Here is an 18,774-nt window from a genome sequence, read left to right as displayed (position 1 = left end):
TTCTTTCTTTTTTTGGGCAATGAACAACCATTAACTCGTTACATTTCTTATAGAAATATGGTTAAATAAAATAAGAAATTAAAGCGAACTCAAAACTTTCTAGCTAATTTTTTTTCATGAATTTCATTATCATCCTCTTCTTTTTCTTATTCTTCCTATTGTTCCTCTAAATTTGGAGGATCGTCAGAGAACAAATCTCTATTTTTCATTAATTCTTGCTGAAAAATGTTTCAGGATTTTTTTTTCATTTTATGGTTTTTTTTCTTGTTATATGTTACATACTTTTCAACTATATACATACATATTTTTCTTCTAAATATTCTTAACACTCATTTGATATGTGAATTCATTACGTATAAATATTGCATTTAATGTAGACAAAACAATATTTTTTTTATATAATCAACAACTCTACAACATACTTTAATAATCATCAATCTTATAGTAGTCGGAAGTGGTTGTCGAAGTTGATTATTGAAGATGATTTTTGTTAGAGTTTTGTAGCTGGAGGTGGTTGTCGGAGCCTGAAGTTGGTCACATGAAGGTGTATTGGAGTTGGTTATTGAAGTTTGTCATTGAAGACGTTTTCGAATCTCGGAGTTGGTTTGGCGAAAGTGGTCGTCGAAGTTGATCATCAAATATGATTTTTGCTAGTTGTAGTTGGAGTTGACTGTTGGAGCCTAAAGTAAGTCACATGAATGTGGTATTAGAGTTGGTTGTTGAAATTTATCGTCGAAGGTGGTTGTCGAAGCCTCGAGTTGGTTGTCGGAGTTGCTCACTCAAAGGTGATCATGGAAGGTGATTTTCATTGAAGTTTGTAGTCGGAGGTAGTTATCGGAGCCTACGAAGGTGGTTGTCGGAGTTGGTCGTCGGAGTTTGTTGTTTGAGCCAATTGGTCGTCGAAGTTGGTAGCATGAAGATGGTCATCGGAGTTGGGTCACCAGAGGTGGTTGTCGGAGGCCAAAATTAGTTGTCAGAGTTGGTCGTGTGAAGTTTGTCAGAGCTCAGAGTTGATCGACGGAGCTGTCATTAGAGGTGGTTGTCGGAGCCCAAATTTGGTCGTCGGAGTTACCATTGGAGGTGGTTGTCGAAGTCCATAGTTGGTCGCCGGAGTTGTCATCAGAGGTTGTTGTTGGAGCCCGGAGTTAGTTGGAGTGTGACAGTGGCCAATGGGTGGAGCCAATAAAAATAGGGGAAGAATGGAGAGTTGGGATGAGTTGGTAAAATATACCTAACCAAATTCCACAAATATTTAAAGTTGGTGGGCCAAACAATGAGTTGATATATTATACCAACTCAACTCATGTTGGTGAGCCAAACACCCCATTGTATATTTTAGTGGTAGGATAGGTATTTATAGGAAACTTTTTATCTAGAAAATTTTAATGCACAAATTTTAACATCTCGTCAAATATGTGGTTTACACTAGATAATGAAAACCCTTTCTTTCAACTCTATCAAATGGGAAAAAAAAAAAAAAAATCAAATAGATCCTGTATGCTTCTGAGTTCAAGAATTTTTTTTGCAATTTTTGTTTTTCTGACAAAATGTGCAAGAGAGTAAGAAAGGGAGCTGAAATCTAAAGGTGTACATGAATTGAATTGAATTAGATTGGGTTGTGGAATTTTTTGGACCAACCCAATCTTTACAATTTGGGTTGAGTGGTTGTGGTTGTTCGAGATAATCAGGATTGTGGAATTATTTGAAAATCCGTAAATAAATCTAAACAAGAAAAAAAAAAGTTCTGGACTCTTGTTTATCTCCACTTTTACTTGGTAAGAAACAAATGACTTTTTTTTTTTTTTCCTTTTAAACCACGTCATATTGGGTCCCAAAGATGCCATAAAACTCACAGAAGCACAGAAAAATACTACTTTTTAAAGTTAAATGATTTTCTCAGTTTTTTTATTTTTATTTTTAAGAAGTGTGTAAAATAAGACACAGCTTTCTGTAAGATTTATAAAAGAAACTATTAACTTCATTAGCAGTCTCTTCCCAAAAGAAAAGGTGATTTTTGTCTTAAGATTCATTTAAAAGAGAGAGAAAAAAAGGTTGATTTAGTCATAATTTTGGAACAATCGGTGGAGGGAAAAAAAGAAAATACGTGCATTACTAAACTTATAGCGGTGAAGATCTTATTGTTCAATTTTGTAGTTCAAATTAGTTTATTTGTTGTGATCGGTTAAAAAAGTTATTCGTGATTGAATATGATATTCCTTTGTCGATCATTTTTGTTTTTGGGTGATTTATTCGTTTACTAAGTTTTGAGATGAGATTTGATTTTAAGACTTTAGAATTTTATATTTTAACTTGAAGTTGTTAGTTCTATTTTGTTATTGAGAAAATCAGCTCAAGATCATTTCAAAGAAATTAACTATTTAGGTGCTGAAATTCCTACATATTTATGTTTGATTATATTCCCAAAAAAAAAAAGAAAAAAAGAGAGATAAAGGGGAAGGTTTAGAGACTAATAAGTCATACGAGAGTATTGAAGAAGGGAGAAGAATAAATGAGAAAAAAGAGAAATATTAGAGAGGGGAAATGAACGAGAGAGATGGTTTATGAGGTGTAAATAAGCCTTTTTTTTACATTACATAGTAAATTTTTAAGATTTAAGAGTATTAATACAATTTTTTAATGTTCTTATTTTTGAACCGTTGTAGCAAGTGTTTTCATTCATATACTAATAATAACAATATTTTTAACCTTTTTATAAAACAAGTATAAGGATATAAATAAAACTTTTTAAAATTTATAGATATTTTAAAATAAAAGTTTAAATCTTATTTTGATCTCTAAACTTTGAATCTTATGTTATTTTGGTCCCTAAACTTTAAAAAACATACGTGTTTAGTCCCTGAATTTTAAGAAAATGTTTATTTTGGTTCATACTATTACGATTATGTTAACTCTTTTAAAGATGAAATCTATTTAAGGTTAAAATTGCATCTAGCATGGGTTGAACAATATGAAGGTGAAGTGAAATATCAACAACTAACGTGCTATAATAGTGAATAGTCAAAATCTTGGATGCAAAATTAATTTTGATATGTCCTATAAAAAACCACTTTACCATTTAATTCCAAATTGAAACTCTAGATTGTTTAGCATGGTTAACTTATTTGGCAGCCTAGTTATCTAAACATACAAGTCATCTCACAATAGTTAACTGAATCTTAATAACAAGGACGAAAGTAAGTACTTTCTAAAATTTTAGAGACTAGACTGAATGTTTTGTAAAGTTTATGAATCAAAATAGAACAAGATTCAAAGTATATGGACCAAAATAGTATTTAAACCTAAAATAAAATAGTAACATTTTTTCTCCGAACTAATAATAAATGTATTACTATTACCGTTATTATTATTTTAAGTTTAAGTGTGTAATTTAAATTTCGATAGTTGAGTGGTATTTTAAGAAAAGTGGGACCAACATACGAAACACTTGTACTATCAACCTTAAGTTACAAAATTTATAAACTTTATTTAGATTAATAACGTAATTATTTTTAATCATAAACTAAGTTATGAATATTGTTATTAATAGCCATATTCGTATTGAAATAAGTGAATTATACATATATACAGATATATACATACATACATATATATATATATATACATACATACATACATACATATATATATATATACATACATACATATATATATATATATATATATATTTATTTATTTATTTTATGAACATATATAAAAGATGTTGGAGATATTCACAAATATTTAATATCAATATTAAATCTTTTGACTTACAGATATATCGACAAAAAAATAAAAAGTGGAAAAATCATATCGAAAGGATATTTTCATCCTTAGTACTTATTTATTATGAGAAAAATAAAAATTTGAAATAAAGGAAAAAAAGGGTTTTAGGCTTTTATCCTCATTTTCCCTCTTATCCGTTAGGGTTTTTGTTTCTTTTTATTTTTCTTCTTGCTTCCCGCCTTGTCGAAGAACTACCATTGATAGGTACCAGAAGCTCGATAAACCCAAACTTGAATCTCCTATAAACGAAAATTAATTTCGCATTACCAGTCAAGGCGCTGTTCAAAACCAAATCACTTATGCTTCCACCTTGCTCCAGGTATCATTTCACTGTTTCTTTTATCGTTTTCAATAGCTTTTGTAACTCATTTCATTTTTTCATTTTGGTGTATCCGTCTTATTCTTCCTGTTTATGTGTCTGTTGATTTTTCCTTTTAATGTTGAAACTGTCTTATGAGGTTATGTTTATGCTGTTTGGATTGTGGATACACTTGACGTATTAGAAGATTGTCTTGGTTTTGATTGTTTTTGGCTTTTTTTTTCGATAATTGAAAAAAATAGTCCTTTTAGTTTTGAGTTCTGAACCTAGAAGCTTGTTTTTTTTACCCCCACAATTTTGAAAATTAAGTAAAATTATTCTAATATCCTTCACATTTCAAAAGTTACTCAAACCCTCCAAACTCCATTTTCGGTCACCCCTACCATTTCCTCAATCTCACTTCATTTATCTCCATTTTTCTTTTCATGGAAGATTATTTGAGATTTTTCAACTAAGGTATGGATTTTCATTTTTTTTCCACTCAATATTAGTTTATGTTAGATATTATAAAATGATTATTTGAAATCTATGTTAGATCTATGTTAAATGTTAATTTTTTTTCCTAAAAACATCATGTTCGTCGTTTTTGAATAAGTTTGGGCCTAAAAATGTGTTTCCAAAAATCGGTCTTACCCGGTTGGGTTTCATACGATGGTGATCGGGTACGTGACCGGGTGGAGAAGATCGAGGAAGATTTGGGGAAGATTGTGCCCAGTGCTAGACCGGTCGAGCCCCCATGTATATTTTGACTGGGTATGGGCAGGAAAGAGAGGAAAGGACGAGAGGGAAGGGGGCAAGACCGGGTAGGGGTAAGTGGCGCCTGGCTGGGCTTCATACGAAAATAATTGGGTATGTGATCGGGCGAAGAAGAATGGGGAAGAGATTTGGGGAAGATTGGCGTCCGGTGCTAGACTGGCCAAGCCCATGTATAATTTGATTGGGTATGGGCGGGAAAGAAAGGAAAGGACAAGGGGAAGGGGGAAAAACCGGGTAAGGTAGGGGACGCCTGGTCGGGCTTCATACGAGGGTGGTCGTTGCGGAGAAGAATTGGGGAAGATTGGTATGTGGCCCGGCCTGACTCCCGGTCGGGTACTGGACCGGGTCAAAATCCTATAAACTTATGACATGAAGGCACGACTAGGACTGGGTAGGAGGAAGGGAAGGTTGGTATATGAACCGGTCATGAGCCCGACCGGATATTGGATCGGGCCGAAATCCAGACGCGAGGACTCCATGTGAAGGCTTGATAGGGATCGGGTAGGGGGAGGGGACCGAGTAGGTGTAGGGGGCACCCGACCGAGAATGGGAAGGGTACGATCGGGCCGTGTCATTCACCCTTCACTTTTGGATTTTGGGGGTCCCGGGCCCGACCGGGCCAAAATCCAGAAGCAAAGGGGCGGGGGGACTAGATCGAGAAGGGGGCGGGCGGGACTGGGTACGGGTATACTAGTTTTTCGCCCAGTACCATACCCGGCCGGGCCAATTTTTTTTATTTATATTTATATATAATTTTTATTCTTTTTAAATACTTACTAATGATCATGATGTGTTATCTTCTAATTTATCTATTTCATGAAAAATGTATGTCATAATGAAACTAGATATGAAGGTTCATCCTAATGACCATTTTTCGGTAGTCCTTTCACGTTGTTCCAAGCTATCCCTAAAATTAAGAAAAAAACTAATTTCGACACAATTAGTCATGTTTAGACAAACATATTTTGATCCTTTCCTTGACACAAACATCATCTTCAATGGACCACTAGTTCATTATATTTTTTTTCGAGAGGTAGAGGAACCTAGAAGAGATGTTATTAGCTTTAATCTTATGGGGAATAAGGTATTCTTCAGCTAAGTAGAGTTTAACCTTATCACAGGACTAAAATATCAAACTAGAACTGTGAAGGGAGAAAATTCTTTTGTTAGACTTAGAGCTAAGTATCTAAACAATAATGAGGGCATGAAGGCATACAAGTTGGACTCTATTTTTCCAAGTCTTGAGTTTGAAAACAATTTTGATGCAGTGAAAATTGCATTGTTTTATTTTATGTGATGGGTAGAGAGAAGAAAAAACAAATGGATTTTGAAAATTTAGTGATAATAGACGATTGGAATAGATTTTGCAATGAAGACTGGAGCAAGAAAATTTTTGTGAATACAATTAAATGATTCAAACAAGGATTAAAAGATAAAGCACGTTATAAGGGCAATGCAGATGGAAAACAACAGACGTACAGTCTTTACGGGTTTCCCCATGCTTTTCAGGTAACTTAATTAGTTTGATTTAATGAATATTCATAAAAGTACACTACTGTTACACATTTACATTTCATATAGGTATGGGCATATGAAATGATTTCATCATTATTCGGACGCATTGCAAACAGATTGAATGACAATGCGATATCACGCATTTTGAGATGGTCGTGCTTACATTTTCCTCCATATGGAGTGATTAGAGACGAAGTCTTTGAGTCAGATGCAATATGTTCATTTTTAAGTTTTTTGGGTTAGAATTATTTTGATGATTATCCATATGCAGCCATCAAAATGATCATCAGATTTTAACCCAAAAAACTGAAAAAGGAACATATTGCATCTGACTCAAAGACTTCGTCTCTAATCACTCTATATGGAGGAGAATGTGAGCATGACCATCTCAAAATATGTGGTATCGCATTGTCATTCAATCTGTTTGTAATGCATCCGAGTAATGATGAAATCGTTTCATATGCCCATACCTATATAAAATGTAAATGTGTAACAGTGGTGTACTTTTATGAATATTTATTAAATCAAACTAATTAAGTTACCTGAAAAGCATGGGAAACCCCGTAAAGACTGTACGTCTGTTGGCTGCATTGCCCGTATAAGCCTGTGGTTTATCTTTCAATCCTTGTTTGAATCGTTTAATTGTATTTGCAAAAATTTTCTTGCTCCAGTCCTCGTTACAAAATCTATTTCAATCATCTATGATCGCTAAATTTTCAAAATCTATTTTTTTTCTTCTCTCTACCCATCATAGAAAACTCAATAAAATAAAACAATGCAATTTTCACTGCATCAAAATCGTTTTCAAACTCAAGACTTGGAAAAATAGAGTCCAACTCATATGCCTTCACGCCCTCATTATCGTTTAGTTACTTAGCTTTAAGTCTAACAAAAGAATTTTCTCCCATCAGCTCTAGTTTGATATTTTAATCCTCTGATAAGGTTAAACTCTACTTAGTTGAAGGATACTTTATTCCCCATAAGATTAAAGCTAATAACATCTCTCCTAGGTTCCTCTACCTCCCGAAGAAAAATATAATGAATTAGTAGTCTATTAAAGATGATGTTTGTGCCAAGGAGAGGACCAAAACATGTTTGTCTAAACATGACTAATTGTGTCTGAGTTAGTTTTTTCTTAATTGTAGGGATAGTCTTTCTTATGTGGGAACAACATGAAAGAACTGCAGAAAAATGGTCATTAGGATGAACGTTCATATCTAGTTCCATTATAACCTATATTTTTCATGAAATAGATAAATTAAAAGACAATGAGTACTTAAAAGGAACAAAAATTACATATAAATATAAATTTAAAAAAAATTGGCCCAACCCATACCCGGATGGGTACGGGACCGGGCGAAAAACTAGTATACCTGTACCCGGTCTCGCCCGCCCCCCTTCCCGGTCCAGTCCACCCACCCCTTCGCTTCTAGATTTTGGCCCATCCCATACCCAGCCGAGCCCGAGACTGGGTCAAAATCCAGAAGCGAAGGATGAACGACACAGGTCGGTTGTACCCTTCCCATTCCCAGCCGGGTGCCCCCTACACCTATTCGGTCCCGGTCGAGCCTTCCCGGGGAGTCCCCACGTATGGATTTCATTCCGGTCCAATACCCGACCGGGCTCATGATCGGGCCATATACCAATCTTCCCCTCCACCTACCTGGTCCCAGTTGTGCCTTCATGACATAAGTTTATAGGATTTTGGCCCAATCCAATACCCGGTTGGGAGTCGGACCAGGCCACATACCGATCTTCCCCAATTCTTCTACGCCAGCCACCCAAGCCCGGCCGGGCGTCCTTTACCTTACCCGGTTTTTGTCCCCTCCCCCTCGTCCTTTCCTCTTTTTCCCGCCCATACCCGATTGAATTATACATGGGCCCTCCCAATCTACCATCCATGAAGCCCGGTCGGGTAAGATCGATTTTCGGAAACTCATTCTTAAGCCTAAACTTATTCAGAAAACGTCGAACATGATGTTTTTAGAAAAAAAATTAACATTCAACGTAGATCTAATATAGATTTCAAATAATCATTTTATAGCATCTAACATAAACTAACATTGAGTGAAAAAAATGAAAATTCATACCTTAGTTGAAAAATCCTAAATAATTTTCAATGAAAAGAAAATTGCAAGGAAAATGGAGATAAATGGAGTGAGATTGAGGAAATGGTAGGGATGACCGAAAATGGCAAGGGAAAATAGTGAGAGTGAAGGTTTGAAGGATTTGAGTAACTTTTGAAATGTGAAGGGTATTAGGATAATTTTACTTAATTTTCAAAATTTTGGGATAAAAAAAAACAAGTTTTTTAAAAATGGTTCAAGACTCAAAACTAAAACTTCAAAATGGCTATTTTTGTCAATTATCCAAAAACAAAATGAAACTTCTAATCGGTCATTTTGCCCAAATTATTTATTTATTTTCTTGTAATGTTGGATTTGTTACATTTTCTGGTATAATGATTTCGTTTATTCTAATTGTGACATTTATTATTATTATTATTTGTAATAGTTGGTCGCTGGCTGATGATTTGAAGTCCTCGCAAATTCGGGTTTGTCGCTCCCAACTCTGTATTTTCTGTCTAACCGTAGTCCTCCCTCCGCTTTCTCCATGTCCATTCATACCTCTGCATTTTCCTCTGTGACCCTTCTCCGGTCTCCCAGTCTTTCCCTCTCTCCATACCATCACTACTTTCGTTGTCCTAATCACATAGTCCGTACTATCTTTATCCCAATATATTCTGTAAAGGGACAACAACAACTTCCGCGGATTCCTTCCTTTGCTTCCAGTTCTTCTGTTGAACAGCTGGTGTACGACCGAGATTCCCTGTTCGAGTCTGAAGAGCACTTATCTTCTCCATACAGTAACGGGGCTGATGGTTTTGCATCGGCGGATTTGAAACATTTAGAAATGCCTGCGCTTGAAGTCAAGGAGCTGGATGAGTTGCCGGATCAATGGCGAAGATCCAAATTGGCTTGGCTTTGTAAGGAATTGCCAGCACAAAAGCCGGGAACATTGATACGGCTGCTTAATGCTCAGAGGAAATGGATGAGGCAGGATGATGCAACCTATCTCACCGTGCATTGTTTGCGTATTCGCGAAAACGAGACTGCATTTAGGGTTAGTGTCTTTTCTCTTTCTTCTTTCTTTTATTATGTTCCAACACTCCTAAATGCTCATACGAACAGGTGTCACAACTCGCAATGCAATTATGGGTTTGTTAAATAATAGGGAATTATTTGGAAGTGTTCAATTTTGGCTATATTGTTGTGCTCTATATGTTTGGACTGTAATACTGTAAAAAAGTTTGGAATGTAACAGTAGGACTCTGAAGATAACTGTAGCATGAACACCATTTGGAATAGAACAAAATTTTCTGTATAAAAGTAAATTGATAGTTCTTTTCATTTGCTATTTTTTGTAATCTATGTTTGTGATATAATTTTCTTTCCATTTTTTAATTTTCTGTATTTTGGAGATTAGGTGTACAAGTGGATGATGCAACAACGTTGGTACCGATTTGATTATGCTTTAGCTACTAAGCTTGCTGATTACATGGGCAAGGAACGAAAGTTCTCAAAGTGTCGGGAAGTATTTGATGATATCATTAATCAGGGATGCGTGCCAAGTGAATCCACATTTCATATATTGATTGTTGCATATCTTAGTGCACCTGTTCAAGGATGCATAGAGGAAGCAAGTACCATTTACAATCGTATGATTCAGTTAGGAGGTTACCAACCACGTCTTAGCTTGCACAATTCTCTCTTTAGAGCTCTTACGAGCAAACCAGGGGATTTGTCAAAGCATCATCTTAAACAGGCTGAGTTTATATATCACAATTTGGTAACAAGTGGACTCGAGGTACATAAAGATATATGTGGTGGTCTAATTTGGCTACACAGTTATCAGGATACTATAGACAAAGAGAGGATAGTGTCACTAAGGAAAGAAATGCAACAAGCAGGAATCAAGGAGGAAAGAGAAGTCCTTTTGTCCATCTTGAGAGCGAGCTCAAAAATGGGGAATGTAATGGAAGCAGAAAGATCATGGCAAAAACTTAAAGATTTTGATGGTAACATGCCATCTCAGGCTTTTGTTTATAAAATGGAAGTCTATGCAAAGATGGGTAAACCGATGAAAGCTTTGGAGATATTTAGGGAGATGGAGCAGTTGAACTCTGCAAATGCTGCAGCATATCGGACAATTATTGGTATTTTATGTAAATTTCAAGATATAGAACTTGCAGAATCGATCATGAAAGGCTTCATAAAGAGTAATCTAAAACCCCTCATGCCAGCATATGTTGATTTGATGAATATGTTTTTCAATTTAAGCTTACACAATAAGTTAGAGTTAATCTTCTCTCAGTGCCTTGAGAAGTGTAAACCTGATCGTACTATCTATAGCATATATTTGGACTCTTTGGTAAAAGTTGGTAATCTCGACAGGGCTGAAGAAATATTTAGTCAGATGGAAACAAATGGAGAAATTGGTATAAATGCTCGTTCATGCAACATCATTTTAAGTGGGTATCTTTTATTTGGAAATTATTTGAAGGCTGAAAAAATATATGATTTGATGTGTCAGAAGAAGTATGACATTGATCCTCCATTAATGGAGAAACTTGATTATGTCCTAAGCTTGAGCAGGAAGGAGGTTAAGAAGCCAGTAAGCTTGAAGTTGAGCAAAGAACAGAGGGAGATTTTAGTAGGCCTGTTGTTAGGTGGCGTGGAGATAGAGTCTGATGAAGAGAGGAAAAATCATAGAATCCAGTTTGAATTCCAGCAAAACTGTAATACCCACTCTCTTTTGAGGAGACACATATACGAGCAATATCACGAGTGGTTGCATTCTGCTTCAAAGTTGAACGATGGTGATATAGATATACCATATAAATTCTGCACTGTTTCACATTCATATTTTGGTTTCTATGCAGATCAGTTTTGGCCACAAGGCCATCCTGCAATCCCTAATCTAATTCACCGGTGGCTTTCACCTCGTGTTCTTGCATACTGGTATATGTATGGAGGCTGCAGGACATCATCAGGGGATATTTTACTGAAGCTAAAAGGAAGTCGAGAGGGTGTTGAGAAGATTGTTAAATCTCTGAGAGAGAAGTCCATGCAGTGCAAAGTGAAAAGGAAGGGCAGCATGTATTGGATAGGTTTACTAGGAAACAACGCCACATGGTTCTGGAAACTAGTTGAACCTTTCATTCTGGATTACTTGAAAGATAGTCTAGAGGCAGACAGTCCTAACTTGGGGAGGGTTTTAAATGAAACTGAAAATATCAACTTTGATAGTCAATCTGATTCTGTTGAGGAGGCTTCTAATTAATTCAAGAGTTTTAGTTGTTAGTCCCATTATCAGTTGGATTCTTTAATTCGCCAAATGATGGAAGCCTTCAATGTTTCATAGTTTTGGGAGGTTTTTTTATTCAAATAGGATCTTCCCTGATCAATTCGGAAGATGTAAATACTTAAATGGATATGTGGTGTTTATGTTCTGATTCTGTGTATTGTTGTAGCATTTTTGTTCACTTTAATATAGGTTATATGTTAGTTTGGAAGTCGTTATGGCTTGTTGTATACATATACATATATATAAAAGGATAAGTTATTACTTCACAAGACTTACCAACTGATTGGTTAGGAGAAATCTTCTATCGATAACCATAAAGTTTGACTGGTAAGAAAGAGAGGAACAATGATATAAAAGAGAAGAGATTTTTTTTTTTCTTTTTTCCTAAAAGAAGATATTAACTGTTAAACTTTTAGTGGTGTTCTTGCGGAATTGGTGAGAGGAAAGTTTTGTTCATTTGATCTCTCAGAATGTTTATGTAAATATTATTTAGGGTACTGTACAGTTATTGTAATAATTTAAATTATTATTATTATTTTTAATAACTATTTTGTAACCTCAGCTGGTCCGAAATTAAAGTTCCCCTGAACTATGGGAAATCAAAGTACCAAAGAGACTCAAATTTTTCCGTAATACCCTGCATACAGGAGCTTAAAAGCACAGAGGAGACATCAGTAGAGACAGTGGGCTTCTCTCTCCCTCGGGTTGCTGTCTTTGTTTCCATGATGGGAAAATCCCAAATCATCTCTTCTGCCTTGGCCAAAGGATGGTTCCTTACTTTTGCGGACATTTTTGGTACGTCTCTTTGCTCCCCTAAAGTTTTGACGATTATTTTGATGAAGTTCTTTTGTTGATCAGTTGATGATGGAAAGCAAAGCTGTACTATGACTTTTGGTTAGAAAGAAACCAAGATTTTTTTTTTCATGGTCTTCTATAAATAATTTATTTTAATCGGTACATGGCTTTTATGGATTATACCTTAGAATCTTTTCTATGACGATACATGGTGCTATTTTCAATCTTGATCCATGGATCCTTGTAATAAATTTTGTTTGGTGGGGTTCCCTCTACCAAGCCCCTAAATGTGTGTGCGCTTGTGACTACAATCGCCCTTCTTTCCCTATCCCCGTCCTTGGATCTGCTGCAACCGCAACAGTCTAATGCATTGTTCGGCTTGTTCCTCAATCCCGCCCCCAATTGTGCTTGTTGCTGAGCTGTCAGGGATTATTTTTTTCCCTTGTTCATTTTCTTTCTTCCATTCAGCCAATTCGAAAATATGGTTAATTTGCAATGGGGTCGAATTTTATGTAAATTCATGCTTAATTCAACCTATTTTATTAGGGATTTATTTGAAGTGTCACTGGGTGTAGCTTGAAACTTTATTTTCTTCCTTCTCTCCCCTCTTTTTTGCCAGATAAAGCTACTGCTAGATCACAGGAGATAGTGGTCTCTGTTCATTGCTGGGGTTCTCAAAGATCAAAGGGATTTGAAGGAAGGAGGTTTGTTCTATAAAGATTGAAGTCGTTTGCTTTGTTATGCTGAAAGGATTTTCCCAACTCTTGCTTCTATAGTACCTCATTGATTTGAAGAGACCAAGAACTCAGTGCTTTGATTATATGCACCAGTATTGGATCTAAAAGATGAAAAAAGAAGATATTGCTGGGGGAATGTGAGAGATTGGTCAAGAGGCAGATTCTTCTTCTGTTCATGCAGGCACTGAAGTTGGCAAGACTTGTATCGATTTAACCCTTATTGAAACTTTCAAAGTTGGCAAGGCTTTCAAACATGTTCGTGTCTTGTGTCTGTGCTTCTTAGTTTGCCAATAACTTATGCCACTTTAGTAGAGTAATGCAGCAGTAAGCCTGAGAAGAAAGTTGTCTTGTGCCCAATGGGAGAGTAAAACCAAAGCCAAATCAAGATTGGAGGAGCTTCTGCGATGGGCTTGGCTTCGAGATCAGAAAAATGAGGCAAGTTCATCACTGGGAAGGTGATTTTCTTAACTTTAATAGCCCTCCCCTTGTTTGGACATCTTGAAATCCTCTGTACACGAAATCAACGATATTTCTATCACTTAGTCTATTGGTTTGAATCATTTACTCAAACCACTACAAAGTTCAATAGCTTAAGTTTATAAGTTGAGGTACATATACTCTTGATACCCTTTTTAAGTATTTTTTTTTAGAGAACCCTCTTTTTAAGTATTGGCTCGAGATTATTTTGACTTGTGGAAATTGAAATGTGAATTGTATCAACATCCGTGAAGCTAAGACCTTTTGTTCTGATACAATATTAAACTACAGCTAAATTCAAATAATCAAACTTTTAGGGATAAATATTCTTTTTTAAGGGGTATTTTCCGACGTTACTTAATCCAATATTGAATGTTGATTTCCATGCTGAATTGGAAAGAAGCAAAGCTCAAGCAATTGGTGTCATTATCACCATTATAGCCATCAGCAGACTAGATTTTTCAAGTGCTTAAATTTGTAACTTTGAAAAATCATTCTAATCAGCCCCGAAAACTATGTACAATATAATGAAGCGATACGTAATAATTCCCAAGACTGGTTTGACTTAAATCATACGACTTCTTTCAGGTTTCATAATTGCAAAATTGAGGAATTTTTAAAGCAAGCTTGGATGATAGATCGAGCAACGACTCTCTGAAATCAATTTGACATTGGAAGGTGTTGAAAACTTCTCCTCCATTTCCTCAGCCAACTCAGGTTTGGCTGTGTCCTCCTTTGAGAACTGTTTCATTACACTGAATTCCACTGCCATTCATGAAATCCATCAATATTATTCAACATAGGTCCAACAGACTCATGAGGTTAATCCAGGTGCGCGTAAATTAGTCTGCACATTCAAGATATATTACAAAAAGAAAAATCAATATTATCCAACAAGGGGAAGCTGGATCACAATAGATTCTGAATGTGTAAGATTGTAATCCCCATTTTCACCAAACTGATCACTTACGAGAATTTGTTATAAAACAAAAGTTTTGAGAACTGAATTGATTTTCATTCTCTTCCTTGAATGGACAGTTGTGCTAGAGCTTTGAAGAAGGAAGACAGATGATCTGCAATGGCTTCATCAATGATGGTATCTGCTTGCAATATGTGAATTGGTGATTCCATGCAAAACCAAAGGATTTGTTTGTAAAAGTGCTTCAAATATCTATACAAAACATGTAATCTGAATTAACATTTTGATGAATGCCCATAAATGTTCAGGCTTCAGGAGCTTAGGGAGTATTTTGATTGATGAGAGAAATCTCTTTAGATCCTTATTGATGAGAGAATTCTCTTTAGATCCTTTGGAGTCTTTAGATGAAGAACTCTTTTATTTATAAAGTCCTCATTGCAGCATGTGGACTTGAACTTAGTTGATTTATTGACTTGGCACTTTGGCCCAATAATTGGAATTTTTTGGACTCAATTGAACTAGGGCTCAAATATTAATATTAAATTGGATGAAATTAGCTTATTTGATCTAATGGTCATGATAACAACCCATGACATCATGGGATTTACTCACTTTAGTCCTTAATTTCAATTTGGGACACATGACAACTTTTAATTTATTTCAAATTTGATAATTTGTAATTTTGTAATTAATTTGATTGATCCAACATTTCTCATACAATAAATGCCATTTTTTGAATTTATGCAAATGTATGGGTGAGAGATTATTGGAAAAAAATAAAGTTGGAATCAAAGTATAAATTATATGTTCTTGATTTTGATTCTATTCAATGTGTCAATTTAATCAAAATATGAATTTGGAACTTAAGTTTGATTTGAATTTTATATTTAATACATACCTTTTTAATTATGTTAACTTGTCAAGACTGCATTTTGGGTTAAAAGTGTTAGGTTGTATTTGGTTCAACTTTTCAAGAATTTTTTAAAATAAGTCATTTTGGAAAAAATGGAAGTATTTGGTAATCATTCAAAATAGTTTTTGAAACACTCCCAAAGTGTATTTTAAATAAATTTTACTAAAAGAGTTTAAATAAAAATGACTTTTTTAAAAAAAAAAAAAAAAAAATCTCTAATCAATCAAGCGAGCCCTTAATTTTCTTTCATGACATATTCTTTGATTTGAATTTTAGTAGAATTTATGCTCCACTGAATTCAAGATTGAATTTTCTGTAGGGTTGAACGTCTAGTAAAAATGTTTGGAATGATATTAGAATAGAATCTAAAGGGAAAATTTGAATTTCACTCAATTCTGTTTTGGATAAAGTCTTTTGGATTATGCCCAAATTTTATTATTTGGGGTAAAAATTAGATGTAACACAAATTTATTTGGCATGAAATTTTGAATATATCCAAAATTTATTTGAGAAAAAATTGAGGACTTATCCCCCAATTTAATTTACCAAGGATAAATGTCCAAATTGGAATAATTTGAAGTAAATTTGTAATATGCCCCAATTTTTTTTCATTAATGAATTTTCACATGGCAATGGAAGATGATCATGAACCAAATTTCACGATTCCAAACCTTCGTTGATTTATTAAAAAAAATAGAACGATTTAAATTAGGTTCCAAAAATCAATTGGAATGAAAAGATTTAGCCCCAACTTGAATTAAATTAAATTATTTTTAATCTAATTTAATCAAATTCGGATATTTTCTCTAATTTGATTCCAAAGTCTAAATTTAAAAAGATTTTGAGATATGATTTGATTTAAACCTCAATTTTTAAAAAGTGTATCATTTTACATACTTGGCTACATTTATGTTTCAATCATCATTAGAAAGATTCCACACGTGCCCAAAGCCATCATATAATTTTTTTTTTTTTTTAAAAAAGAAAAATCTTATAATAGGAACTTGATAACTCTCCTTCCAAGTGTGTTATCTAGGGGCATTTGATAAAAGGGATAGTTGGGGATTAGGTGAGCAAAAAAAGTTCACTCGAGCCACTGGTAAAACAAAAAGAGTGAGTTATTAAATTCACCATTTTACGTACAATGTAATTCCCCTAATTCGGTGGATTTGAAATTACTCTCCTTTGTCATTTCTCTCTTTCACTCATCATCTCTTCATATTACTCTCGTTCATATATCTTTCATCTTCTCTTTTCTTCATCCATCTGGTTCGTTCTCTTCGTCTCCTCAATTTCTCTTCCTTAGATTTTCTCTTCTTACATCTTTTCTTATTGAATCACTCTTTGCTCTTCTCTATATATTTTTCTAGGGTTGTTTTCATGATTTTTTTCAAAGTTATAATATGTATGTGGTTATTATTGTAAACCTGACCAAGTTTCTTCTTCCTCTTTCGTTTGGTTTTTTTTTTTTTTTTTTTTATTCAAATCTACTTTTTTCTGGGAGTTTTTGTCATGGGTTTTGGATTTGTCTTCCCTATGTTTTATTGTTGCACATTCGATGTTCCCACGATTTTCTGAAGCGGGTTTATCTACACAGCGTTTGGCCCCCAATCAGATTTATCTACATGTTAGATCTATAAGATTTTTTTCAATAGCCTTTTTGGTTCTGATGTCCCTAGTAGGTTTTTTCCTTAGATTTTTTGGGTTTCAATTTTCTAAGAATCGGTTAGATCCGTAGGTTTTTTTTTTTTTGTTCAATGAATTTTTGAGTTCGATGTTTTGAAGGTTTTTTTCCTTAGATTTGTAGGTTTTGATTTTTCGAGAATGTGTTATGTAGAGTTTTATAACAGGTTTTTTGGTTTCAATTTTCTTATTAAGGTTCCTTATTAACTTTTTTTTCCCTTTCTACTATGATTTCACAGTCTTTGTTGGTTCAGTTCAACCCACTGTTTCCTTCATTTTTTACAAGCCTCCTATCGCTGCTTCAATAACAAATTCGTCCCTCAAATTTGTTTGCAATTAAATTTGTAGTAGGGGCTACTTACCATATTATTGGAGATTGGTGGGGGAGTTCTTTAATCGTCCCTACAACAGGTTTATCTTCTATTCTTTTTTCCAAAGGCCGATGATGATTATTTTATTTTTTTCATTATGTCACTTGTGTTATAAAATTCATATTGAAATATCTGAATTTGGATTAAAATTCATGTTTTCTCATTTTTTTCACTTTAGCTAATTCATTATATTGTTTATGTTTTGTGCGTTGATATGTATTATTAAAATATATATATATACATCTAAATCATCATGTTTTTGTTTCGGCTTATTGGTGATTTTTTTGTTTTGATTTAGATTGTCTTCCGTTAATGGATCCTCTTTTTTTTTTTTTTTTTCTTAATCATATATTGAATTTGATGTTGAATTTGTTTGTTGGAGTTGGAAATTCCTGTTTTTGTTCTTCTTTTTTTTTTTTTAGTTTTGATATTGAAATATGCTTTGTTTTGATTTATTTGCCTTCAATATGTTGATTTTGTTTATTGGAGTTGAATTTCTTCAAATGAAAGAGCAAAATCATATCCTTGAGGCCTCTGTTTTTTTTTTTTTCAATTTTGTGTGATATATTATATTTTAATTAATTCAATATTCATGGAATAATATTTAATAATATGCTAAATAACCCATTTAATATTGACTTGACCCTACTTGCTTTATATCGATTCTACTCTATCTAGTTTATGTGTAAGTGCACCCAACTCCCCCAACCAATTGCCCCTCAATATCCTTTCTATTTATACATGTCTTCCTTCTCCATATTATCTTGAGAAATATCCACTGCCTCCTCTGATACACTTTGTTTGTGAGTCATTCTTTTCATATTCCCTTCTGTTTTTTTCCTCCTCATTTCTAACTTCAATCATTCGGATGCTTTGCCTTTTCTAATATTTTTGCCCCCACCCTTGTTTTTACCTCAATGTTTTTACCTTCATACAAGGATGGTTACGAATCGAATGATTGTGCTAAAAGAGGTACACTTTCATTTCATTCTTTTATAATAAATAAGATATTTCATTGACGTGGTTTAATACTTTTGTTGGATTACATCTCTTGTCTGCCTCCATCTATTCTCGATGTTTATGAAAGAAATCAAATACAAGGATTTTCATGAGCAGCGGAAGGATCATTCCAAATTACA

The 18,774-nt window shown here is 34.2% G+C and overlaps 1 protein-coding gene and 1 long non-coding RNA gene across 2 annotated transcripts; both read left to right on the top strand.

Annotated features, from left to right (window-relative positions):
* The first annotated feature begins 8,816 nt into the window (after positions 1-8,816).
* Positions 8,817-12,009, top strand: OTP51 (endonuclease). The gene is made up of 2 exons (XM_039032062.2): positions 8,817-9,496; positions 9,860-12,009. Exons 1-2 carry the CDS (start codon positions 8,987-8,989, stop codon positions 11,714-11,716), a joined length of 2,367 nt encoding a protein of 788 aa, XP_038887990.1. The 5' UTR covers positions 8,817-8,986; the 3' UTR covers positions 11,717-12,009.
* Positions 12,010-13,392: 1,383 nt separating this feature from the next.
* Positions 13,393-15,181, top strand: LOC150035835 (uncharacterized). The gene is made up of 4 exons (XR_016529662.1): positions 13,393-13,727; positions 14,338-14,427; positions 14,553-14,678; positions 14,788-15,181. It is a non-coding gene; the product is annotated as an uncharacterized LOC150035835 (long non-coding RNA).
* The last annotated feature ends 3,593 nt before the right edge of the window (positions 15,182-18,774 follow it).

Source organism: Benincasa hispida, chromosome 5 (assembly GCF_027475165.1).
Source record: "Benincasa hispida cultivar pf3 chromosome 5, pf3_genome.v1.1, whole genome shotgun sequence".
NCBI classification, from domain to species: domain Eukaryota; kingdom Viridiplantae; phylum Streptophyta; class Magnoliopsida; order Cucurbitales; family Cucurbitaceae; genus Benincasa; species Benincasa hispida.
The sequence above is the reverse complement of the archived record's forward strand: the minus strand, read 5'-3'. Positions and strand labels throughout refer to the sequence as shown.

What these genes read in the sequence shown, in the direction of transcription:
- OTP51 (XM_039032062.2), top strand. Translation starts at nt 8,987, where the DNA reads ATGTCCATTCATACCTCTGCATTTTCCTCTGTGACCCTTCTCCGGTCT. An exon ending in AAAACGAGACTGCATTTAGG is followed by an intron (nt 9,497 to 9,859) that starts GTTAGTGTCTTT and finishes TTTGGAGATTAG; the next exon opens with GTGTACAAGTGGATGATGCA.